Source organism: Scedosporium apiospermum, assembly GCF_000732125.1.
Source record: "Scedosporium apiospermum strain IHEM 14462 chromosome Unknown SEQ_SAPIO_0102, whole genome shotgun sequence".
Classification (NCBI taxonomy): Eukaryota; Fungi; Ascomycota; class Sordariomycetes; order Microascales; family Microascaceae; genus Scedosporium; species Scedosporium apiospermum.
In genome coordinates this window covers 108,046-130,927 of record NW_015971803.1, presented here as the reverse complement: position 1 = coordinate 130,927, position 22,882 = coordinate 108,046, and the positions used below count along the sequence as shown (strand labels likewise).

General features: G+C 49.8%; 4 protein-coding genes and 3 pseudogenes across 4 annotated transcripts; 2 read left to right on the top strand and 5 right to left on the bottom strand.

Moving 5' to 3' along the window:
* Window positions 1-1,151: 1,151 nt before the first annotated feature.
* Window positions 1,152-2,390, top strand: SAPIO_CDS6324 (Uncharacterized protein; the record flags this gene model as incomplete). The annotated part of the gene is made up of 3 exons (XM_016788454.1): window positions 1,152-1,907; window positions 1,975-2,205; window positions 2,274-2,390. 3 exons carry the CDS (start codon window positions 1,152-1,154, stop codon window positions 2,388-2,390), a joined length of 1,104 nt encoding a protein of 367 aa, XP_016641888.1.
* Window positions 2,391-3,225: 835 nt separating this feature from the next.
* Window positions 3,226-4,313, bottom strand: SAPIO_CDS6323 (annotated as a pseudogene; the record flags this gene model as incomplete).
* Window positions 4,314-6,194: 1,881 nt separating this feature from the next.
* SAPIO_CDS6322 (Serine hydroxymethyltransferase, mitochondrial) lies at window positions 6,195-7,891 on the bottom strand (the record flags this gene model as incomplete). Its single annotated transcript, XM_016788453.1, has 4 exons — window positions 6,195-7,315; window positions 7,374-7,605; window positions 7,667-7,723; window positions 7,781-7,891. The coding sequence occupies 4 exons, from the start codon at window positions 7,889-7,891 to the stop codon at window positions 6,195-6,197; spliced, it is 1,521 nt and encodes a 506-aa protein (XP_016641887.1).
* A 3,470-nt stretch (window positions 7,892-11,361) lies between these two features.
* SAPIO_CDS6321 (Acetyl esterase) lies at window positions 11,362-12,573 on the bottom strand (the record flags this gene model as incomplete). The annotated part of the gene is made up of 2 exons (XM_016788452.1): window positions 11,362-12,055; window positions 12,233-12,573. The coding sequence occupies 2 exons, from the start codon at window positions 12,571-12,573 to the stop codon at window positions 11,362-11,364; spliced, it is 1,035 nt and encodes a 344-aa protein (XP_016641886.1).
* A 1,211-nt stretch (window positions 12,574-13,784) lies between these two features.
* SAPIO_CDS6320 lies at window positions 13,785-14,855 on the bottom strand (annotated as a pseudogene; the record flags this gene model as incomplete).
* A 914-nt stretch (window positions 14,856-15,769) lies between these two features.
* Window positions 15,770-20,323, bottom strand: SAPIO_CDS6319 (uncharacterized protein; the record flags this gene model as incomplete). The annotated part of the gene is made up of 8 exons (XM_016788451.1): window positions 15,770-15,837; window positions 16,034-16,314; window positions 16,443-16,545; window positions 16,627-16,801; window positions 16,879-17,552; window positions 17,616-17,767; window positions 17,952-19,795; window positions 19,982-20,323. 8 exons carry the CDS (start codon window positions 20,321-20,323, stop codon window positions 15,770-15,772), a joined length of 3,639 nt encoding a protein of 1,212 aa, XP_016641885.1.
* A 1,767-nt stretch (window positions 20,324-22,090) lies between these two features.
* SAPIO_CDS6318 lies at window positions 22,091-22,639 on the top strand (annotated as a pseudogene; the record flags this gene model as incomplete).
* Between the last annotated feature and the right edge of the window lie 243 nt (window positions 22,640-22,882).

Below are 22,882 nucleotides of genomic sequence, written 5' to 3'. Positions count from 1 at the left end.
AGGAAACAAGGGAGTATCCAATGGTCATAAAACAGTTCCCGTTGGAAGTTATTGTACAACTCCTGCAAGAGCTGACAGGTTTCGACGACTTAGAACAGTAGATTCCCGCTCCATTGGCCCTATTTCCAGATCTTTCATTTCCAGAATTGCGTCTGTTGGTCCGTCCACCGTAGCCACGTGTGATACCATTATAGTGTTTCCAAAAAGATAATCAAGTCAATACTTTGATTGTGGATCCTGGCTTGATTTCTTTTCACTGGGTTTGAGGCCGCACCATCATATGCCCAGGTCTCAGCACTCAGCGTCAATGGAGGGATCCTCAAGACGTAACTATCGGGAACAAGAAGGATGTACGAAGCACTCATAGAGCAGGGGTGTTCTCGGGTTCGGGTAGAGATGCCACATGGTCGCGGGGCCATGAGAGAAAGGCAGCGCTCTTTTTTATCTAAGTCAGCATCAATGATAGAATTATTTAGTGAGAATCTTTCTGACCGAGTCCTTTCGTTACGGACCATAGATAAGTTTATGATAGATCCGATACTAATGTCAGAGCTTGAGGCGGCCCAAACGCCAGAATTTAAAAGGGATCGACTCAGAAGCAACAGGTCGTCTCCGGTTAGTGTTCATCTTGGTTCTTTGTACGAAGGTAACCAGCGAATAATTATCATTCGAGTGGAATCAAAAAACGGCATGCTGGACCAGGATGGTTCCATCGGCCCGTACTTCAATCCATCATTGTTACGGGGCTGTGAATGGCGCTTTCCGCTTTTGATTGATCTCATCCTTGCACAACTCGACATCACCAGCTTTATGGGACGATTTCATCTCTTTTCGGTAGCCAAATGTGGGGAAATGGAGTGCGGGGCAGAGACGATCGCCAAGCCTCTGTGGACGGAAGCCGAGGCTGGAGCACGTGGTAGCACGGACATTCCACTCCGCCCGAAGCTTGTGATCTTCTCCGTCGCCAACTCGAGAAATATATATGATGTTATCATTAGCGATTTAATATTTGGGAATCTGAGGCCCCGAGTGCGGCAAAAGACCTATTAACGAAATCAACGTTGCTTTGCTTTATTTTCAGCACGATTTATCCAACGACATCAACTAATATCCATCATCTACAACCACCACTCTACTCTCATCGTTTCATCATGCCATCCTTCTCACGGGAAGGATTCACGATCGATGTAGTGGGTCGGGCGGTGCGGAAAACCCTCCTCAATCCTACCCTCTCCATCCCCTTAGCTCTTGCCATTCGCTGGGCCTTGTCACGAGGTTCCATCCACGACGTCAAGGTCCTACAAAGGCTAGAGAACACCCGGCGCTTGGTCTACTTGCTGGCTGCTTTCGGCGCCTTCCTCAACGCCAACGAGTACTTGAACCGGCAGGTGAATAACAACTGGACAAGCAAGTCGCAGTGGGATTGGGATAACAAGGAGATCATCGTTGTTACCGGAGGAAGCAGCGGTATTGGCGCAAACCTCATTGGAAAGTTGCTCGACCGCAACCCAAACACGAGGATCGTCGTCATTGACTTCGCGCCGCTGGCATGGGAGCCGCCAAAGGGTGCGCGAATACACTACTACCAGTGTGACTTGAGCGATTCCGCTAGCCTTCATGCCGTTTGCGAGCAGATACGCCAAGAAGTCGGCCACCCCACCGTCCTCGTGAACAATGCGGGCATCTGTCGCGGCTACACCATTTGCGATAGCGCGCCTATTGATGTAGAGGCAACTATACGGACAAACCTCACAGCTCCTTTCTTGCTGGTCAAAGAGTTTCTGCCAGAAATGATCCACAATAACCATGGCCACATTGTCAACATTAGCTCCATGAGCGCGTATATCCCCCCCAGCAAGATGGGCGATTATGGCGCAACGAAAGCGGGAGTGCTCTCGATGCATGAGGTATGTTGACGCTTCTCCTCTCTAGTATATATGAATAATTAGGCGCCAGCTAACACGTCTCGAACAGGCACTCCAGCTGGAGCTTGCCAATATTCACAAGGCGCCCAATGTTAGGCTGTCGGTTGGCATATTCAGTTTCATCCGCACACAGCTCATCAGGGGCGAAACTAGGCAATTCAACTTCCTCTTCCCTGTTCTAGATGTCAATACTGTAGCTCAGGCACTCGCCGACACTATACACAGTGGATACGGTAGGACGATCTACCTGCCTGGCATCATGAGTTATGTTGCCATCTTGGTATGAAGCACTCCCTGGTACTGAGCCCCACGGGTTGTATTGATCGAATACTAATGTCGTAATTATAGAGGGGAGGACCGGAATGGCTCTGGCGTATGATTCGACAAGAAACGAACAAATTTGCACTCGACTTTACGGGAAGGCAGAGAGTGGATCCGGAGACAGGCAGGATTTCCGCTATTTAGATTCTAGATTAGCTGCTCCATTCCTAGGTATCAGTCACTCCAGGTGACCTAGGGCAATCTTTCTATTTCTATTGATGTCTTATTTCATTATATAGGCGGTCTTTCTAATAATATATTGGCTCTTTGAACCGCTTTCCCTTTGCCTTCGACCCGAACCACTTAATTCCTCGGCGAGCACGCAAGCTCGGTAATACTAGTGATACTATCTATCGAAGTAACGGCGCCTGGAATACTAATATTCACCTGAATTTCGAATTGTATCGACAATCCCTGTAAATCTGCGGCATTGCGGGATCCAAAACGCCACGGCATCCATGACTCAGACCAGCAACACCGCAATCGCGCGCTCTTGTCAAGCACCATAGTGAATAGCCGCATGTTTAATGGCACACCCATTACGTTAAAGAGAGGTAGGCGGATAACTATATTGATCGTGAAGAGGTATGTGCAACAACACGAAGAGTGAGGCGCAGAAGGAGGCGGGTGTTGTTTTATTTACTCGAGATGCCCCGTGTTCCTCGAGTTCCCAAGCAAAGGCCATCATCTAATAGTTCGGGCATCGGAATTTCGGTTAATCGAAGAGAATATATCTGAAGTGCGGAGTTGTTTCCAGTGTTGGATCCATCATGAAGTTGCGAGAGCGCAAGATACCAGGGGTTATATCGTGAAATCAGTCAATGTCTTACGAGACTGTTGCGGAACATCAAGAATGCGGCATAAAATCATCAGAGGCTTAATTATTAATCTAAAAGACGACGGGGGAAAAATAGAAAACAAAAATAAAAACACAGGCTCCGGCTAGCATCTTCTGCAATGGTCAGACCTTGTACTTGGATCAAGGTGACAATTGGTCTTTCTGCCATTCCATTAGCATCTCAACTGAGATGTCGTTTCCACCACAAATAAGCAAAACCACCTTAGAGTTCCGATCGAGGCGCCGCCCGGAGTACCTCTCTAGTTGGCCATTCTCGCAAAGTGCAACGGCCACTCCCGCAGTAAGCTCAACCATAAGACGTTCGTGACAGGCCATGAGCAAGCAGCCCCTGGCGGCTTCGGTGTCGGTAAGGACAGCGTTAGCAACTTGTGGTCGCTGGGCATACTCAAATGTTGTCTCGGACACCATGGACACGCCGAGGCTACGTGCTCTGGAGGTAATCTTCTCGAGCTTGACCAACTGTTTGGCTTTGAGCGCCTGATCAAGCGAGTCGGCACCGGCAGTTTCCATCGCCAGAACTGATGTCTTGTCGCTCCAGCCAAGCTCGTCTAGGGCCTGAATTATTCCATTCATAAGGCCGCCTCCACCGACGCTACAAACAACCAGGTCTGGCTGTTCGTACGAGAGTTGAGAGGCAATTTCGTACATGACAGTGGAGTTGCCTGCCCAAACATCAGGATGGTCAAATGGAGGTACATAAACTCCATTGGGGTCCCGAGGCAAAACGACAGAGCGTAGGTAGTTATCGGCATCCATGACACTCTGCCCATGCTGGTAGACGCTGTGAGCCCCTTCGTCCCGTAGCCTCATCACCATAGCTGGACTAGTCGTCGTCGGAACCACAACAGATGCCTGGTAACCGAGAGACCGGGCGGCGACTACGCAGGCGATACCTGCGTTACCACCCGAGGAGGCGTAAAAGTGTGGTTGTTTGCCGGCTGCCTCACAGTCTCGGATGCGGCAGAGGAGGTAGTTTCCAATACCTCGAGATTTGAAGGACCCAGAGGGTTGTAAATTCTCTAGTTTCAAGAAGATTCTACTGCTACGAATTAGCGTCTGCATCTGTGTCTTCCTTGGGTGGAGTGGGACGGGTCGTAACGTGGGAGTGAATTGGGATCTGTGAACACATACCACCCTGCGAGTTTGGAGAGGCGCGATGATTCCACCAAGGGGGTGGAAACCCACGGTTGTTTACGATCCACCGTCATGATTGTGGAGGATTGAAGACCTGCCGTTTATAGACAGTAGATTAGGCCTTCTTTATTATGTATGCAATAGAGAAGGTAAGAGATGTGACTTGATCCTCGAGTGGATGGATGGGGGTAGAGGGCAGAATGACAAGTGTTGAACTTGCTGATGCAGAGGTAAAGGGATGATGTTCAGGAGAATTGGGCCATCTTCCTATTAACCAAAAAGATCCCACCCTGTGTTCGTGTTGCATGACATTCAAATTAGTCAACAATCACTGAGAAACGACGCCCGACCGGGAAGGTGATTGGGTTGACCACCGAGTCAGGAAGTCACCGAGTCAGGACCCACAGCGGGCGGGGGGTACGATGCGACCTCGGACCGCTTCGTGAAGAAGACCCGATCTGGAATTGGATTTCCTTCCTTACTGCGGTTGAACCGGAGGGCCTGGATAGAATTCCGACCATGTGACAGGAAGTCTTCTCCATTCCGCACTCCGGAGGGTAAGATGAGACAAAAATATCCTGGGAGATACGCACCGTGTGGGAGAGAAGGAGTTGATTTTGCGTCAGCGTCAGCCCGCTCAGGTTTCTGTTAGTTTGAATTTATTACCCTAGTTTCACAATAGTTATTGATCTCGTTATTGATCTCTCATTTTACTACTGGCTTGACAGTTTTGGCGATGCTCTGAGCCACGTCCGAGCTGAGCCTGCAGACCCTGAGCAAGGTTGGGTAGGGTAATCGTCCTAGAAATGGCAATCTACTCAAGGATACGCTGCACCTGCGATAGGACCCCCTGTGACCTGACTGAGTTAGGCTTTACATATAGGAGAGGGTGCTTATCCCTTCCCCCGAGCTGACGCGGAGCGGTCTCTTGCCTGTGGCAAGAGCGCTCAGATAATAGGATAATTAATTAAATGCAAGATGGAAGAGTCTCGGCGAGAGGTTGAAACTCAACTCTTGGTCACAGACTTTAACTTAGAAGCCAAGGACTTGAACGATCGGGGAATAGCAGGGAGGCATCAGGGGAGTAGTAGAATTTAGTGGTAAATGTTTCTGCATATTTATGAGTGATGAATTTATGATGATTGTCCCGTCGTCAGTATCCACATCCTCGATTCTGAATATTATTGGCTGCCTCTCCTTCGGGATCACAGTCCGGATTTTCTCGTTCACTGCCAAGCAGTTGCGCGGACCGGGGAAACGATGCCAGATTCCGATTTCAACAGAAGAAAACGGCTCGTCCCGGACTACTTAATCCACCCTCGCGCGACCGAAGCCGGAATTGCGCGATCATTTGACAACATGGCTGACTCGCTTGAGCCCCAAGCCCTTTGACTCAGTGACAATGGGAAAAATGACAAGGGGCAAGGGGCAAAAGAGCCACAGACTCGGTGACACTGCCCCGCTCGGAAATCGGCAGTCATGCCTCGTGAGCCAGTGACCTTCGTAAACCTCCAATATCCGAAGCGACAATAACCGAAACCGGAGAACTTTCGTTCTCTTCCGTTTTATTTTCTTTTAGAATCGCCAACCGCGAGAGGAACGACGGAGACTATGGGCGTGAAATGTTAAGGCAGCGCGAGCGCCCGCACCAGCATCTTGGCCTTCTTGTTTTGTTATATATAAGCGGAACTGCTCAAGACAAAATATTTCCCAAGTAAATGCGAGGCGACTGTTGTGTTAACAAAACTATGGACAAGCCACCCGCCAATGATGAAATCTCGAGTGTTGAGCATCACCTTCTCGTTCTGGTTTTCTTCATCTCTTATTCTTTTAATTGTTTTCATTTATTTATCGTTTATTTATGTATGTATTTATTTTTTCTTTTCCGTACTCTAGTTATTAAAATGCGCCAAGCCTACTCCTTACCATGGGTAATGCAACTGAAAGGGCCAAGATTAGATCCACGGTTCAGAGAAACCACTGACCCATTCCTCGACCTCCTTCCTCAGACTGGTGATCTCAGGAACAGTTGACCCATTGCCCAGGTATTCTTGGAATGCCTTGACGCTGGACGGATTCTTGACGCCCTTAGCTGCGGATTCCTCTCTTGCCTGCTTATCGACGGCAATCGTGATGGCCACACCGCGATCTACGATGTCAGCCACTCGCGTGAAGTCATCGGCCGTGAATCCTCTCGTAGTCATGGCTGGAGTTCCAACTCGGAGTCCGCCCGGCCTCAACGCCGACTTGTCCCCTGGTACTGTGTTCTTGTTGCTGGCAACTCCGCAGAGCTCCAGTACGCGCTCTACGCGGGCACCGTCCACTTGCTTTGGCTTCAAGTCAACAAGCACAAGATGGGTGTCAGTACCTCCTGACACTAATTTGTAACCCAAGCCATCCGACAGTCGCCTAGCCAGTGCCTTCGCGTTGGCGAGAACTGCTTCTTGATACTCCTTGAATTCTGGCGTCGCAGCTTGGCGGAGCGCTACACCCAGTGCCATGATCGTGTGATTGTGAGGACCACCCTGGTGTCCGGGGAAAACGGAGGCGTTAATCGGGCCCTCTAGGTCATACATGATTTCGACACCATTTTTGTTGATGCTCCGGACCCCTTTGCGGAAGAAGATCATGGCCCCACGTGGACCGCGTAGTGACTTGTGCGACGTTGTAGTGACCAGGTCGGCATATTCGAAGGGCGAAGGGACAACACCGGCAGCCACGAGCCCAGATATATGGGCCATGTCCGCCATAAGGTACGCGCCAACCTCATCAGCAATGGCACGCATACGCTGATAGTCTATCAGCCGCGAATAAGCAGAGGTACCTGCGACGATAATCTTCGGTCGGTAGAGGAGGGCATTTTCTCGGAGCTTCTCGTAGTCAATCAATCCGGTTGTCTCATCCAAGCGATAAGGGAAAGTTTCAAAGTACTTGGAGACTGCGGATATCTTTTTCGAGGGGATCTGATAGCCGTGCGATAGATGGCCGCCATGAGGAAGGTCAAGACCCATGATGCGATCATGGCATTGGAGAAGGGCGGAATATGTATAGAGGTTGGCCGGTGAGCCGGAAAGGGCTGTCGCAACTGGTCGTTAGTAGGGACATGAAAACCGCCTTCAGGCAGTTGGACTGACTTTGAACATTTACGCCCCAGGTTTCAGCACTGAGACCAAAAGCCTGAAGGGCACGGTGTTGGCAGAGCCTTTCGGCTTCATCAATATGTTCGTTGCCTCCGTAGTATCTTGCACCTGGGTAGCCCTCGGAGTATTTATTCTGCATGACACTGCCGAGAGCCTCGAGCACCGCCCTGGAGGTGAAATTCTCCGATGGAATGAGGTTAATGAAGTGGCGCTGGCGGTTTTCCTCCTAAGTGTTTTGGTCAGCTCACCAGTTCACACCGAGATCACCCCCACTGGGCTCAACTTACACGTTTCAGGATATTATACATCTCAGGGTCATTTGTTGAGAGATTCGAACCGAGAAGCTGAATTTAGATTTTAGAACATTTTCTCAGGTTGCGGGAAACTGGCCTTGTCCTTACATTAGCGTGGTCCGAAGCCAATGATGATGCTGGCCTCATGGATTGTTGACGAGGGCCCGGAGGTATCCTGACCTTCCTGCAGGTGTTGCTGAGTATTCGTCGCGATGACATGATGGCGCTTGACATGGCGAGTGTGTATTTGAAATTGGTGAAGAAAAATGAAAGTTCATAGATTCGACACGAATCTATGTGAAGAAGATAATGTGAAGAGGCAACTTAACTTGGGGGGTTCTGTACAATGCCTCAGGGCCTGAGTCCGTGGGTGAGCATATTAATATGGTCCCAACAGTCGGTGTTAAAAAGAGGCCAGTTATCACTAGATACCCCAGATCTCAACCACGCCGGAAGGAGACGGGGAGAAAAAAAAATTGGCCAGGGTTGTGGGCCGAATTTCGGACTGCCGGAATTTGACTCGGTGAATCGTGACTCGGTGATTGTCCTCTGCAGACCACAGCGGCGCTAGTGGGCCTAAGCCGGTCTGTGCCCGCCTCGCTCTTGTGAGGTTCAGGAGTCTCGGTTCAAACTTCTCGGCTTAATTACGCAGGCATTGATGGATTTGTCGGACCAAAAGCGGCATATTTGCTCTGGAGAGGCCCGCCTGCATACATGCAAACCAGACTGGGTTCAACAATATAATAGCCCAATTGTGCCCCTTTGAATGCGAAGTGTCTTCACAAGCTTGGATTTTATGTAAATTGAGTATTAATGATATCCATTTTGTGCTTCGGTCAGTCGACCACGCCAAATGAATACTGGATGGCGGTACAAGCTGGTATTAATGGTGATGGTGATGATGGTGGTGATGGTGGTGGTGGTGATGGTGATGGTGGTAATGATGATGGTAGTGGTGATTATGCTGAGGTGGACGATGGTAGTTCCGGTGGCTCGACTGACTAGTGGAAACAGAATCCTCTGCGACAGCGACGGGGAATACAAGAGGCCGGCCGCGATCAACATCATTGTACGACTCTTCGACGATATCTACAAACTGTTGGCTGGGTCTTGATGCCATCTCGACAGCCAACTCTAGCGCCCTGAAGTCCGACGAGTTCGGCGGGGGGTTAGGATCTAGGCCAGTTCGTGGCTGCCTTGGAGCTTGCGCTGCTGCTGGAGGCCCTGTGACCTCTGATGCTGTCGGCGCTCGCCTTCCAGGGGCCGGATCCGGAAAGGGATCAGCCAAAGCAGGACCCTGGTCTCCTAACGATGATCCCAAGCTCCAATAATCTGGCTCCCCGAAGTTCATGTCGGGAAGCCCCTCAAGACTTTCTGTGGTCGTATTCAGCAAGCCGGCATGGACACTGTCGACCGTCGGCTCATCGTCTTGGCTTATGCGGCCTAAGGGAAGCTGAGCATGGTGCCCATCCAAAGCTTCGCAGCCAGCGGTGACACGATTGCTCGCTAATAATGAATCCGCCATATCATGAGCACTGGTTACTGCGGAATTTTCACAGGTGGAAGTTGTGTCTAGCCCGCCACCGTCCCAAGAAACAGCGGGGGACTTAGAGAGGCAGGTTGTGTCACTCTGCGGAGTTGGTTGGGCCGGAGGAGGCAATATCCTGTCGCCGCCCGCCGTACCTCCCGGAGACCCTTCTTGTTTCTGCAAGTTGCGCCATCGATTTCGGCACGTGAGCGGGGGACGACCGGGAAGTCTAGCCGCGACTGAAGTCCATCGGTGGCCAAGATCCCGAACGCTCTCGCGAAGGATTTGGTCTTCCTCCGGTGTCCAATCGGATAAACGATTAGAGGCTAATGGACCTAGAATATCTCTGTACCTTTTTGAACATTGATCATCCTTTCTACCGGGAATGAGGTTGGCGATCTCGTTCCAGGCCGGTCCAAGGCGGGAGTATGCATCGAGAAGAATGCGATCTTCATCCGCTGTCCATCGCCCCTTGCGTAAAGAGGGGTCAAGCGAATGAAGCCAGCGCTTGCGGCAGTCCTTATGTTAAAAAGTATCGTCAATCACAGCTCTCTATCATGGTCTTAAACCCTTTCACATGCATGGAAGGCAGTTGAATGCTCATGCTGGACACTCTCACCTTGGCCGTGCGTCCAGGGATGGCTTGGGCAATCTCCTTCCATCGCCATTGAGTCCCTCTCGCATCGCTATACTGAGCTATGCGGCTCCTGAGGGTCTGGTCTTCCCATGCCGTCCAGCTGCGACGCGTCCTTCGCGAACTGCCCCCTGCCCCGCTTTCGGTCGATGCCGACGGTGTGACGATTGGCGAGTGTCCCGCTGCGGACATTTGTGGAATCACCCGCCAAGTGTCCAATCTGAAGAAGAAGACGTGACTTCACTTAGCGATTGATACTTATATCGGCTGCGAATGATGACGTACCGTTTACCAGAGAGATGGATGCATAAATCGGGAGGTAAATGAGGTCAACAGGGAGCCAAGGCAATGGTTTGGGTTCGAGCTATCCGACGTGAAGCACGTGACGAGCTAGGAGAAGGACTTGGAGTCCGAGTCACCTGTCACCACCTGAATTTTGCTGGACTGAAGTTTTACAACCATCGTGACTTCGGCGCAGTCTCGATGCCCGAGACGCTCAGTTTAACAATGATTTGATTTCTCTTTCTCCTTGACGTTATAAATCAAGTTGCCATCATCATCTAATTTCGCGATTTCCCACAACACGTGTTCTACCGGCTGTGGTTTGAGTCCCAAGTGCTTCGCCTCCAATCTTCTCGCAACAAGGGCATCCGCAATCATGCGGCGATGGCATCGCCACCAAAGGGTCTCGCTACACATAATTGCCGTCCCTTTCCCTCCATCAGATGCGTGCCGTTCGGCCACGTCCTTTAGCTCATCCATGCCCTCAACGAATGTCGGTGTACTCATATAGGCGGCATAGTTTCTGAATGATTTAACCCGGAGGGCGGTGTGCCGATCCGCCCCGGGCAGTTTCTTACGAAGGCCCCCGAGTTTTTCTCCGAATGATTGATACTTTATGCCCCCTGCCTGCAATTCGGCAGATGAGCTGAGGGCATCTTGGTTAAACTGAGGGTTTGTAAAAGAGCGTGGTATAGAACGGACGTCGACGAGCTGAGTGATGTTTGCACCCTGGAGTATCTCGATTAGTTCGGCAAGGGTTCGAGTACCATGACCGACAGTGTAGATGGTTAAACGAGGCGAAGTTTCACGAGAAGGTGGCCGTGATGAATCCTACTGTTCGGTTAACATAGGGTTCTGTAGTCCTTAATTTCATACTCACATGATTATTGATAGCCGCTCGTCTCTGCCGTTTAGGGTTCGGTCTGTGTTGCTTTTCCACAGGCGACGGTTTTTTTCGTTTCCGACTGCTGTGAATTTGGTCAGAATTCATTTTGCACAACTTCGAGGCGCCTGGATTTGATAGAAATGGGAATTTGTCTCTCGTAAAAGCCATTTGCATCGGGTCAAATTCAAAGTTTCTTAAAGGGAGCGGGAAGTCACATCATGAAAGAAGAAATAAAGCTGTTGAGATATTTGGTAATAATAGCAACTCCGCGGAGATGCCAACCACATATCCCTTTCTCACCAGGACTTTCTCTGGATTAATGGAAATAGGCCACCCCATATATACACGGAAAAAGTTAACTAGAGGACGGTTCTAGCATCCAGCTTCTCCTTCGCAAACTGCAATGCAACCGCAATTGCCTCCTCGCCTGGCTTAAACCCGGGAAATACCGTAAATGCGTGCGGCACGCCTGGGTAAATTTTGACGACTGCTTCGCTGCCGCTAATCATCCACTTAAGGCTCATAAGCAGCGTATCGTCGAGAAGAGGATCCTCTGTCCCACATAGAAACAAAGCAGGCGGGAGAGAATTTTCCGGAGCCACACGTGCGAGAGTCTCCATGTCATCATACAAGGGCGAAATAAGAGGATTCCGTCGGCCTTCGATACTCATGCCTGGAGTATAGGCGTCCCCAAACTTCTGTAGCTCCTCACGATTGATGATGAGCGGGCGCTCGAAGAGGGACGCCTTGGGGAGATTAAGGGTCAAGTCGAACTGCCCAAAGGGGAAAATGAGCCCCGCAAGTCGGTGATTCGGTCGTGCGCGTAGGAGGTGGAATGCAGTTAATGCGGAGAGACACGCGCCTGCAGACTCGCCGCTTACGAAAAGAAGTCTGGCACCGTAGTCCGCTACCCCATGGTCGACCAAGTACTCCGCTGCATCGAAGCAGTCGTGGATGGCAGCAGGCCAAGGGTCCTCGGGCGCAAGGCGGTAGCCGACGGAAATGGCTGTCAGTTGACACTCGTTGGCATAGCGCTGAAGGGTGCGGTCTTGGCTATAATTATAAGAGAGAACGTTGTCAGCTGCACGAGCGTTTGACGGGATTAAGGGGTAATGAAGAGCCCAGAGTTAAAAATTAGTGGCAGGGACGTTTAGCAGAGGTCAAAATCTAAATGGATAGCAGGACAAAATAGATGGAAGAAATCTAGGCATAAAAGCCTGCCTCACGTACTGTCGATGCGTGGCAAGCACAAAGCCTCCGCCATGGATGTGAAGGAAAATCCCCTTGCTTGGCTTTCCGTTGTCAGGTGTGTAAACGCGGATGGGAACTGAACGACCAGTGTCCCTCGATGGCACCGCGGAATCCTTGGCCTCGGGTAGGTAGACTGGCAAAGGGAGAGGAGTCTCGCCAGTCTCTCTCATCTGACGGTATTTTGGCGCGCCGATCTCATGCCATCGTGGGCCTTTGATAGTAATGCCCTCGATGAACGCATTAGTCTTTTTGGTATCATCGGCGACACTGTCAAGACTAAAGTTGGAAACGTTGAGAGTGATATCACTTGTAATCGGCATCGTAGCTGACGGTGGCGTGAAATTGTGCAATTATAACCTGTCTTGTGTCTCTCTTTCATAAGTTCTTGAGAAGAAGATCTCAAGAGTTCAAAAGTCCAGGTAAGTGCGGGGTTTTGATGACAAGAATTGACTGAATCACTGACACGAGCTCACTTTCACAAATGTTGGTTATAAATGGCGGCTACGGCGTGAATCGGTTTTCTTGCCTCTAAGAGGAGTCCGAGCGTCCGCCTCTGCATCTGCATTGCCAGCCAAGTCAATCGTAAGAGATCAGTAATCGCACATTACCCTCGGCTGTCAAAGAATAATAGTTGAGGATTTCCAAGTGTCATCACCAACTCCCCACTTTCGCCCTGGCATCCCTTCTATCAGTTATACCGAAAATTGCGACAAATGCTAGGTGCTTTCTCTTGCAGTTGCTACCACACCTGGGTAGGCGCAACGTACCAGCTCTGGCTGATACTGCGTGAAGGTTTGATGGGATAGTCTTTATGGCCTCTTGTCGCCACTGTGGACAATGACATTTCACCAAGGTATTGGATTATTGTTGGCCATTCTACCAGATACTGTGAACTGGTAGTGTGGTAGTTCACTTCTCTGCTACTATATAAAACGCCGATTCACCTCGTATTATCTATTTCTATATCTTAAAGCTGGTTCCAGTGCGAATATTAAAGTGTTGTTCCCGTGATTGAACTGCTCATGAAATCCATGGTTCGCATCACCGTATCCACGACGCAATAAATGCTTGATATTTGGGCTATAAAGATTTCATTTAAGACCTAGCAAAATGTATAGGAGAAAGTACCAGATCAGAGGCGAGAGCGTTTCTGACAAGTTCTCCTACTGCAGTCCCAATGATGCACCCTGCTGAAGTCAGGACTCGGCTAGTCGAGAGCTACAAGCCATATTCGGACTACGATAACCAACGGCGTAAGCTGGGGGCGATGAGAATGAATATTTGCTAGGCTAGAGATATGCTAGGAGGAGGATGCCCGTGAAAGGGCATCAATTAGTTTGTGTTAGGCCAAGAGATATTTTAGAGCAAGTAAATAGTTCGGGGCTCATGGAACTGAGGATGACCGACGTATTGGAAATGCAGCTAAAGAGGCACCACCCAACATGGTATTGCGGTTGCTCGAGCCTCAGGTTTGGTATCTGGCAAGTTACGCCAAGTATCCGTCGGGAGAGTCACCCGAACCCATACGCCATTATTTCATTGGGCTAATGAAGAAATGGTCATTCGTCGTGGCCGTGACGTCGAATCTCATCCCAACTTCAATTAAACCCTCCTCCCTCGGAACGCAAAGCATCCCAAAGCTTGGTTTGAACTTCAACCCCGGGTCAATTCGTCTATAACTCATAAGCTGGTTCCAGGGCTGGCGCGGGTGCTTCTCGGCCGTCTCAGGGTCCACGTTGGGCACTTGGCATCTCAGGCAGCGGCATACAACATCTAGGTTTAGGGCGGCTTTGCCATCGCTGATTCGCAGGGCTTTCCACCTGTCCTCGTCCCATGGCTGGCTGCCTCGAATGATGACATTTGGTCGGAAACGCTCAATCTCAATTTCATCCTCACCCTCGCGGGCAAGACGTTTGTTGAGCTCCCCGATGCTAGCCATAGAGCCGACCAGAACAGGCATCATATCCGCAAATTTGGTAGCCTCGGTCCGCCCCAGAAGCTCAGGAGCTCCGCAGCCACGAAGCACACGAGGAGTGGGGCCCTTATATACGAGGCGAACGTCTGCATTCAGGAAATCAGAAAATGGCTGGGTAAGGCTAGCTTGATATTCCCAAGCGTCTGTCTTCTCGCCCCAGATGCCAGCCATTACGAATCGAGTATTCTCTTGCAGCCATGAAGTCGTAGGGTGAGCGGGGATCTTGATGGCATGTTCTTTGATAGAAATAGCGAGCGTGTCAGTATCGGCGTCAAAAGAAGTCCGAATGAGCGTCATGCTAGAATTCGTTCGGATTGTGATGAATTCAAGAGTGTCCGCTGAGACGAACATCCAATTACGGTCCAGGTCTAGGCCTGTCCGAAAGAGCCGGGCAGACTTGACTTCGAAGCCACGACATGACTTTACAGGGTAGACGCGTAAACCGATGATCTCATCCGTGGGAGGCGTTGCTGGAAGAAGTTCAGAAAAACCGGGTGCACGTTCGGCGCCGGGATTGCGGAAGAAGGGGCGAAAGAGGGGGCGAAAGAGGAAGACGGATGCCACGGCGACAGTAAAGAGAATGAATGCCGTCGATGGAGTATTGAAATTGTCGAGGAGTGCTAGCATGACTTACGGCCAAGGAATCGAAGCTTCACGGTCATCGGAGTAGGGGATAAAGCTAGGTCCATGACTATGACGGGCGCAGAAGCGGAGAAGATGGGAATTTTAATAAGTCACTTCGATGCGCGGAGAGACCACGGGACTGTCTAAAGATGACAAATCAAACATTTGGCACGCAAACAGCCTTAAACCTCTATGAACGCCGCAAAACACCCGGATTCGCCGGAAGGGGGAAAACACGCCGCTCTGATTCTTATTCGAGCAAAAATTATTTCCCAGCCCTGTAGAGCTGCCGTGTAAACGGCGAGATTCGGTACTTGAAGGTCCAGAAACGAGGCTGCATGACTGACTCCGTTGGAGATCAACGAGAGACGGAGCATCGGTGTTCCCAACATAGTGGCAAGGCCTGCGCTTTCAATTGCTATGATGATTATTTGGGCCATGCTGCTAGCATAGATATAAAAGAAATAATTATTCTCTAGCCTAGAGTATAATATAACATTTTTCTACTGTCGCCCTCAAGCTACCCCTATATCTTAATACTAGTATTACCTTTTTCCCTATTATACTACTTATTAGTTGTTATTACAAGGGAAGAACTCCAGGTCCTGGTTTACTGCTCTACCGCCAGACCAATTTGAAAAGGCTTCCTCCCCACTGCATACTGGAATTGTAATAACACCGGGGGCACGGATATCATCATGGTAAAGCCGGTCGAAAACTTCGTCATCTGAAGGATCGAGTTCTATGTTCCCTCCATTTTTTCGGCCAGCTTTAATAAACGTTTCGACAGCCCTATTAACCATAGACGTTGGGGTATTAGTGACTACTATCTTCATCATTCTCTCGATGACATGTAAGGGAGAGTAGGATCATTGGAAAGAAGTCGGGGTCCATCTCGACGTTTGAAACTTACCCAGCTATAATGTCCTCCCTTGTGACGCCGCCCCAATCTTCTCCGTCAAGTAGGTATGATCCTGCTGGGTATCTGAGCGGCGTTAATCGACACGGCTGAGTTGTGACAACGGGTGGCGGAATACACTGTCGACCTCTTGTGTCTCCGGGGGCAGCCACTAGCGAGTAACCCCTGCCATTGTAGCAATAGAAGTCGTACTCGTGATCTGATATTTCCACTTTCCCGCTTCCACTACATGGTCCAGAGTCCACAACAGCCGGGTATTGACCTGTTTCCATCCAGACGGTCGGAATTGCAATGGCGTAGAACGCTCGTCTTCCCCTGCCCTGTGTCACAGTGTTGTTGAAGGCGCTGATATCTGCAATGGCGTTACCATTATGACTACCTGATGTTAATCTGCCGTCCTTGGTGAGGGTTTCGAGAAGGTCGAGGAGTTTGTTGTCTTGGCCTAGAAAGATATCGAATAGCAGCGTTTCGGACTGTTGTTTCCACAATGTAATAGTTTTATCGACAATAGAGTTGAAGTTAATTTCATTCAAAGTTGCCTGCCTATTTCCAACATCACATATTAGTCAGTATCTCTCGACGTTAATTGTAAGTGTTTGAAAAAGTTCGACTACCGGCATTATTAAAATAATGGTTTTTGGGAGGGAAGCCAGGCCCCTCGGGGTACTTACGAAAGCTGTCTTCTAGCATAGCTAAATGCAGCCGTGGCAGTCGCCTGGGACATGTCCTTTGCAACATCAACAAATAGTTTATCGTCGATTAAACTTGCAAAAACTGTCGATTTTAGTTAATGTAAGCCCTATCTTGCATATGAAAATTGTAATGGATTTGAAGATACTGGACTAGTTCACCTACCACCTTTATAGGCGACTGTCCCTGCAACTGTGGCGGGTATGAAAAGTAAGTCCAGAAGGAGTTGTAGTGAAGAAAGATCCGACTTCTTCGGCGAGAATGCCTCGATAAACTCATTACTCGTAGCCTGAACTTGGTTACCAACTGTCTCGAACGTGTCGTAAACAGTGCCGATAATCTACTCATCAAAGATTGGTATTGTTAGTAAACTGCATCGACATCAATGAGGGGTGTCTTGCCAAATCGGCACCTTACCTGGTTAACTCTGACGAGGGCGTTCCAAACAAAATAGGATGCAGCGCCCGTTTTTGATTCTGGGGCATCAAACTCCGTGTTGTGCACTTCACATTTACTGGCAATGCAGTTGTTCCCCAGGCGCCCGACAAGGCTACACTGCGCATCCTCTGTCTGGTGGAAAAACTGACTTGCGGACTCCGAAAATGTCGAGTTTCCAGAAGGCCGGTCACAAGTTTTCCATCTGTGCATCATATCGTTCCACGCCGCGCCCGCCTCCAGGGCGTCCCAACGTTCTTTCGGCAAGTAACTCGTTGGCATCGTAACTTCACGCTGAGTACACTGCCGGTTGACCCACGTGCCTGTTCTTTTCTCCAAATCGCAAGCCTCAGGCTGGCTTTGGCCGAGGTTGGGGTCAATGATGGGACCGTCGTCACCGCCACCTCCACCGGGGCAGCTATTCATATGAACAGTGGCACGACCCGAAATCGGATTCACAGCAATCATGTCGGCGCGGCCAACGCCGCCAATATTGGCAAAGATGGTGTCCCGGCCGCCCGTTGCGCCGTTGTACAACTTACCCTTGGGCGCCCAGTAGAAACTGCTTCCTCCTGTCTGCATCTGGCCACCGTTAATCCAAACATGCGTATCACCTGTGAACTTATCAGTCCAGAGGAAGTCGGCGCGGCCATCACCTAAAGGTTCGTTAATATAATTATCGTAAACACCATAAAAGGCAGGAAAGAGACAATACGAACCGTTGACATCAGCAAACAAATGATTAGCTCGATCTTTCTTCTCGCTGAATTTAATCTGCCCCATATAGACACCGGCAGTTCCTTTCTTGTTGAGCCAGCCAGTGGACCGGCCGTCTTTCTCCATACAGATGTAATCAACCCGGCCATCACCACTATATGATAAAGTAAGCTTCTATATCGTGATGCGTAGCGAAAGGGATATAAGTGGACAGATTTAAATTCGAGGATAGGGCAGGGAATAGGGAGATGTGACTGGGTTGGGAAACTGGGGAGAAGGCAATATGTAGTCAAAGGTTTCGGTGAAAGGAATGATGATAGTGAGACAAAATAACTTACTCAATGTCAGCATAGCGAACACCAAGATCGCGGAACCCAACACCCCAACCCTCTGCGCAGTTAGGGCCGATTGACTGGCCAGAGCTCGCGACACGGGTCTTGGCGCTGAAGGAGAACTTCTTCGCTGCGGAATCCCAACGAGTGAAGTAGACATCGGCGCCGCCGTTTTTTCGGTCTGTGACGATGACGTCGCATTTGCCGTCACCGTCCCAGTCACCGAACTGAACTGCTTTACGATTCGCGTTCGTATTGAGCACATTTCGGTGCTCGTCCCATCCGTAAGTGACTATGCCTGGTGGGTTTGGATTCCGGAAGATGGTCAAAACGCCTTTACTGTCGACAAAAATGTAGTCATCGTTGCCGCTGCCATCCATATCGCAGAAGAAGATTCCGTCTCCCTTTTGGTACGTGCCGCCGCTACCAAGGTTCTTCCACGCGTGGACTTCGTACTTGGCTGTATCTCCATCGAACGCACGTCTTATGTGGAGATAATCGCGCCTCCCGGAACCGTACACCTTACCGAAGCGGATCCCAACTCGATCTGGCATCCTAACACCTAGGTGTGTAACGCCTGAATCCAACCAGTGTGGTTTCAAAGTCTTCCCTGCAGGCCTTTGGTTGATATGTGTTGTGACAGCACCGTTTTCGTCCATATATAGCCAATCCGAGCGGAAGTCGCCATTAACATCGACCAGCATAATGCCAGCGTTCTGACGCCCTTCGCCGGCATGGATAACTCCAAAGTCCTGCCAGTACGAAGGCCGGTCTCCAATACCTCCATTCCGGTAGCACGTAAGAGCATTGTTTCCATCCATGATGCAATAATCTAGGCGTCCATCGCCATCGATGTCACCAAGACGAACATGTTCTCGACCTTTTCCATTCACACCCTTCCTATACTCGCCGAGGTTCTCGAATGTAGGTGGGTTCCCCCCCCTATTGATAGATACTTCGATCGACGCCCAGGTTGTAATGCAAATAAAATCGTCGAGACCATCATTGTTGACGTCACCCCAACGGATTCCAGCAGTAGGGCAGTTGTGCTTGGGATCGATCTTGACTTTCGGTTCAAACACGCCGTTGCCCTTGTTGACCTGCATCCACATGCCAGTTGAATCTTTGTACACAAACTCTTCATTTTCGCCACCACGGCCGTTGCCAAAGTTGACGAGCTGAGCGAAGTCCATTGAGAAATCCCCTTTGAAAGTGCCTTGAAGGATTATACCACCACTCTCCGATTTGTGAATATATTTTCCATCATCGACAATGACAGACGAAAGGGCCTTCAGGATCTCCATGCCAGACCGTTTATCCCCGAAGGCACTCCCAAGCTTCTTGTCACATGTAGCAGTGGCAACAGAAACTGAATCATCAAATCCAGCATAGGATGGAGGGGCAAGGAAGCCAGCTTGATAGGCCTTATTGATACCATCGTAAAACTGGCGGGCCATCTTCTTGAATCCGTCATCACTCGGGTGTGTTCCATCAGGAAGTTGGTCAACCGTAATCCAGCCATTATCCATCTCAGCAAGCACAATTCTCCAACCTTGCGTGCGGAGGCGGCTGACTAGAGAGCGGTATTGGGTGTTGATTTGAACTGCATTACTTGGCTGGGACTTAAGTGGTAAGAGTGTAGAGACAATAAAGGTAGCGTCTGGCACTTGAGATCGCAAGTAGTTTAGTAGGTTCATCATCCGGTCGCCAGCTGTGGCGACATTATTGCTATAAATAGCATCGTTTGTACCGACATTAATGGTAAAGACATTAGGGCGGAGGCTAGGAACGGATGCCATAGCTCTATTGTGGACTTGGTCGATAAGGTAGCCAGGCCAACCTTCATGGTCCTGAATCATTTGATGCGCCTCATGTCAGTATGTGGTGAGTGATAGTTTTAGGCTAGCTCTACTAATGGGAAAGCACGCTCAACTGCATCTCGTAGAGGGTATTATAATAGGAAGTGTGGATGTGGGTTTTTAGTTCAGGGGGTAAGGTAGAAGTAGGGAAGAGAGGGGGGCTATATTAGCACGTACATTATCATTCATGTCTCCCTTTCGCTGGCTGCCAACCATGTTCACTTTCCAGCCGTCAAAGCGAAGTTGCTGGCGAAGGTATTTACGGTACCCAGTTTCATCTGAAGATCCCATACCTTGAGTGATAGAGGCACCGAGGGGCATAATACGGAGAAAGAAGGTGTCAGCGCGTTTGTGGAGGGAAGAGAGGGAATCTCCAAGCGTGCTATTTTCAAGGTTCCCTTCAATGGACTGTGAGAGAGTCTTCAGGCTGTGGGAATTTCCTGCCGGCATAGCAGCCGTAGGCGAAATGCCCACAGTGAGGAAAGTGGCACCATAGGCCAGAAGGAGAGACAAGCGCATTATTTTTTTAAACGAAAGGCGAGAGCAGTAGTCTCATGAAAACAGGATAGAAAATGAGCGACAAGAGTAGCACTGAGGAGCAAAATCTCACAAGACAGGAAACAAAGAAGAGGCGATTAACCAGTTTTTATCTATTCACGATGCTCGCCTTCTTGTGCGATGGAGTTCTACGGCGGGAAACCCCCACGTTCAATCTACATCCTTCCAAGCTCTGCGCCAGGAGACCCCGAACAACTGATCAAGTTAAAAAGGAGAGAAAGAAAATAATAAAACTGATGTATCTATCATGCAATTAGGGTTCGCGTAGAGATTGAGGTCCACGATACGGGATGCTGCCGAGGAAGGATTCTACCTGATGGCCATTTCTCCGGTGCGCAATACGACCTCGCGTAGAGATTGTAATACGAGTAATAGGGGATGTGTCTACTCCGTACCTTCCGGGGGCCGTTTATCATATACTTTGTAGCAGATGATACCGTCGTAGAGAAAGACGAGCTCAAATCCTACCCATTATTCGATGCACAGGGCACGGTCTCTGGTGAATGAAGGTCGGTATCGCTTAAGATTTCACCGAATCGGTCACCAGTCCCAGAAGGCGAGCCAAGACTTAAAGGATTACACTAAAATCCTCCAATTAAAGTTTCATTAAGGGAAGCGAGCATATAGCTTCACTGTCGATGTAATTTCCAGGCGGCACGGCCACAAGATTCTCGGCGGGAATTCTGCCACTAAGAGCACAAGGCGCCGTTTCCTGTCCGAAGTGGAGCACGTTCAGCATTGATGGTGAACATGTGCACCGCATTCCTGAGCTAATTGGTGACTGAACATGGAGACGGAGACAAGGGACTATCAAGGTGGTTTTTATAGGTTATCTTGACTGTTTCTGTCCCGGGCCTCCCGGCCGCTGAAATTCTGGCCAATACACAGTCCTCCGAATGCCCTCGGGTGACATCCGAGCACCAAGAAATTTTTAGCGAGGCGCCTTGGCGCCTGATTTCGTAGACCGAGCAGCAATGGCCGTGTAACGGTCCGTCGCATTGCAAAAGGTCATTGATCCTTCTCATGCAAGTCGACACCATTTACCCGATAAAAAGGGTGATAATGAGCAAAAGGCGATAGCGCCTCATACGACCGAAAGTATGCATTTTTTATCGCAATGTAACCGTCTCACATAGTTGAGGCAGTGCTTCACACAGTCGCGGAGGCATGAAGAATGCACAGCTTAATCACTTCTTGCCTGCATGTCACTATACTACACGCGCGCATACAACTCTCTCTATCGACAAGGTAGCTCATCTATGCTTTTTCTTCCATCTTGAGAACGAGACCTTCAGCCTGCAGAAGATTATTGATCTGTACTTCCCGGCGCAATTTTTTGGTTCTCGACGACCTCGCTTGCGCTGGTTGGGGATATGTTGCATCATCACTGTCTTAACCACCTCACCTGGAATATTCCTTTCTGAGGGACTGCTGACCACGTGGAGGATGGGGCGGCCTATGCAGTTAGAATCTGGACGGAGAACAACACACTGATGAGATCCTAAATCCTACTACTATAGTACAATATTCTCCATCTCATGACCTAGAAGCGTGTTTTCTAATAAATAATCTCGCACGTAAAAAATATATAAAGACTCAAACTCTCCATTTTATTCCCTTCTTTAGTTCAAGACCAGCTCAAACCATAAGGCCTCAAGCTCCGACCTCATTAATCAAACCTCCAATACTTTGTTAACCGCTATCTACTCCTCCTATTAGGCCTTCGCCATGGTTTCTATTAAGAGCGCTCTTCTCCTGGTCATAGCCGCCTCTGTCTACGCCTCTCCCCTCGCTCCCGGGCCCCCTTCCTCCAATGGCCCTGTGCCTACTGAGGGCACTCTTCTTGACTTCATTGAAGGTTCCGACGACACCAGCATCAACCCGGCCCTTCTAGAGCGCCAGATCTCGGTCATGTCCGGGCCTTGTGATCAGGGCTCGTGCCCTGACTACAGCCAGAACTTCGACCTCCTCTATACCAATGCCCAGGAGGGAGGAAACACATTCTTCCGACGCACCAAGATCCGAGTCAAAGACTGCGGTCAATGTCAGGACAGACAGGTTGGCACGACCGGCGGCGGATGCTGGGATTTCACTTCGTGCAGCCGACCTCAGTCGATCTGTATTGATACTGGCAATTCCCGCGCTCATCGCATCTGGAAGGACAATGGCCACAAGACCTGTTATAGGCTGAAGAAGGTTAACTTGGGATCGTGTGGTGCATCTATCAAAGAGCGTGCCATTTGGCACCCAGAGGCGGAGGTCCGCTGCACCTGGTGAGAAAAGCTATAAGTGGTGCGGAGGTAAATCAAGAGGGCATTTCGTTTCTCATCCTTGCGCCAAAACCTTTTCGGAAGGAAGGTTGTCGGGTATCCTTGACAGGTCTTGAAGAATACTAGTTTTACGGATTCCAGTTCTTGTCTCTCCTTAAAGACTTAGTTGAATACATTATTTCTCTGTGCCTACTCTGTGCTACAATCCTAACACTAGGCCAGGTTTCCGCTCATGTGTCTCGCCAGTCCA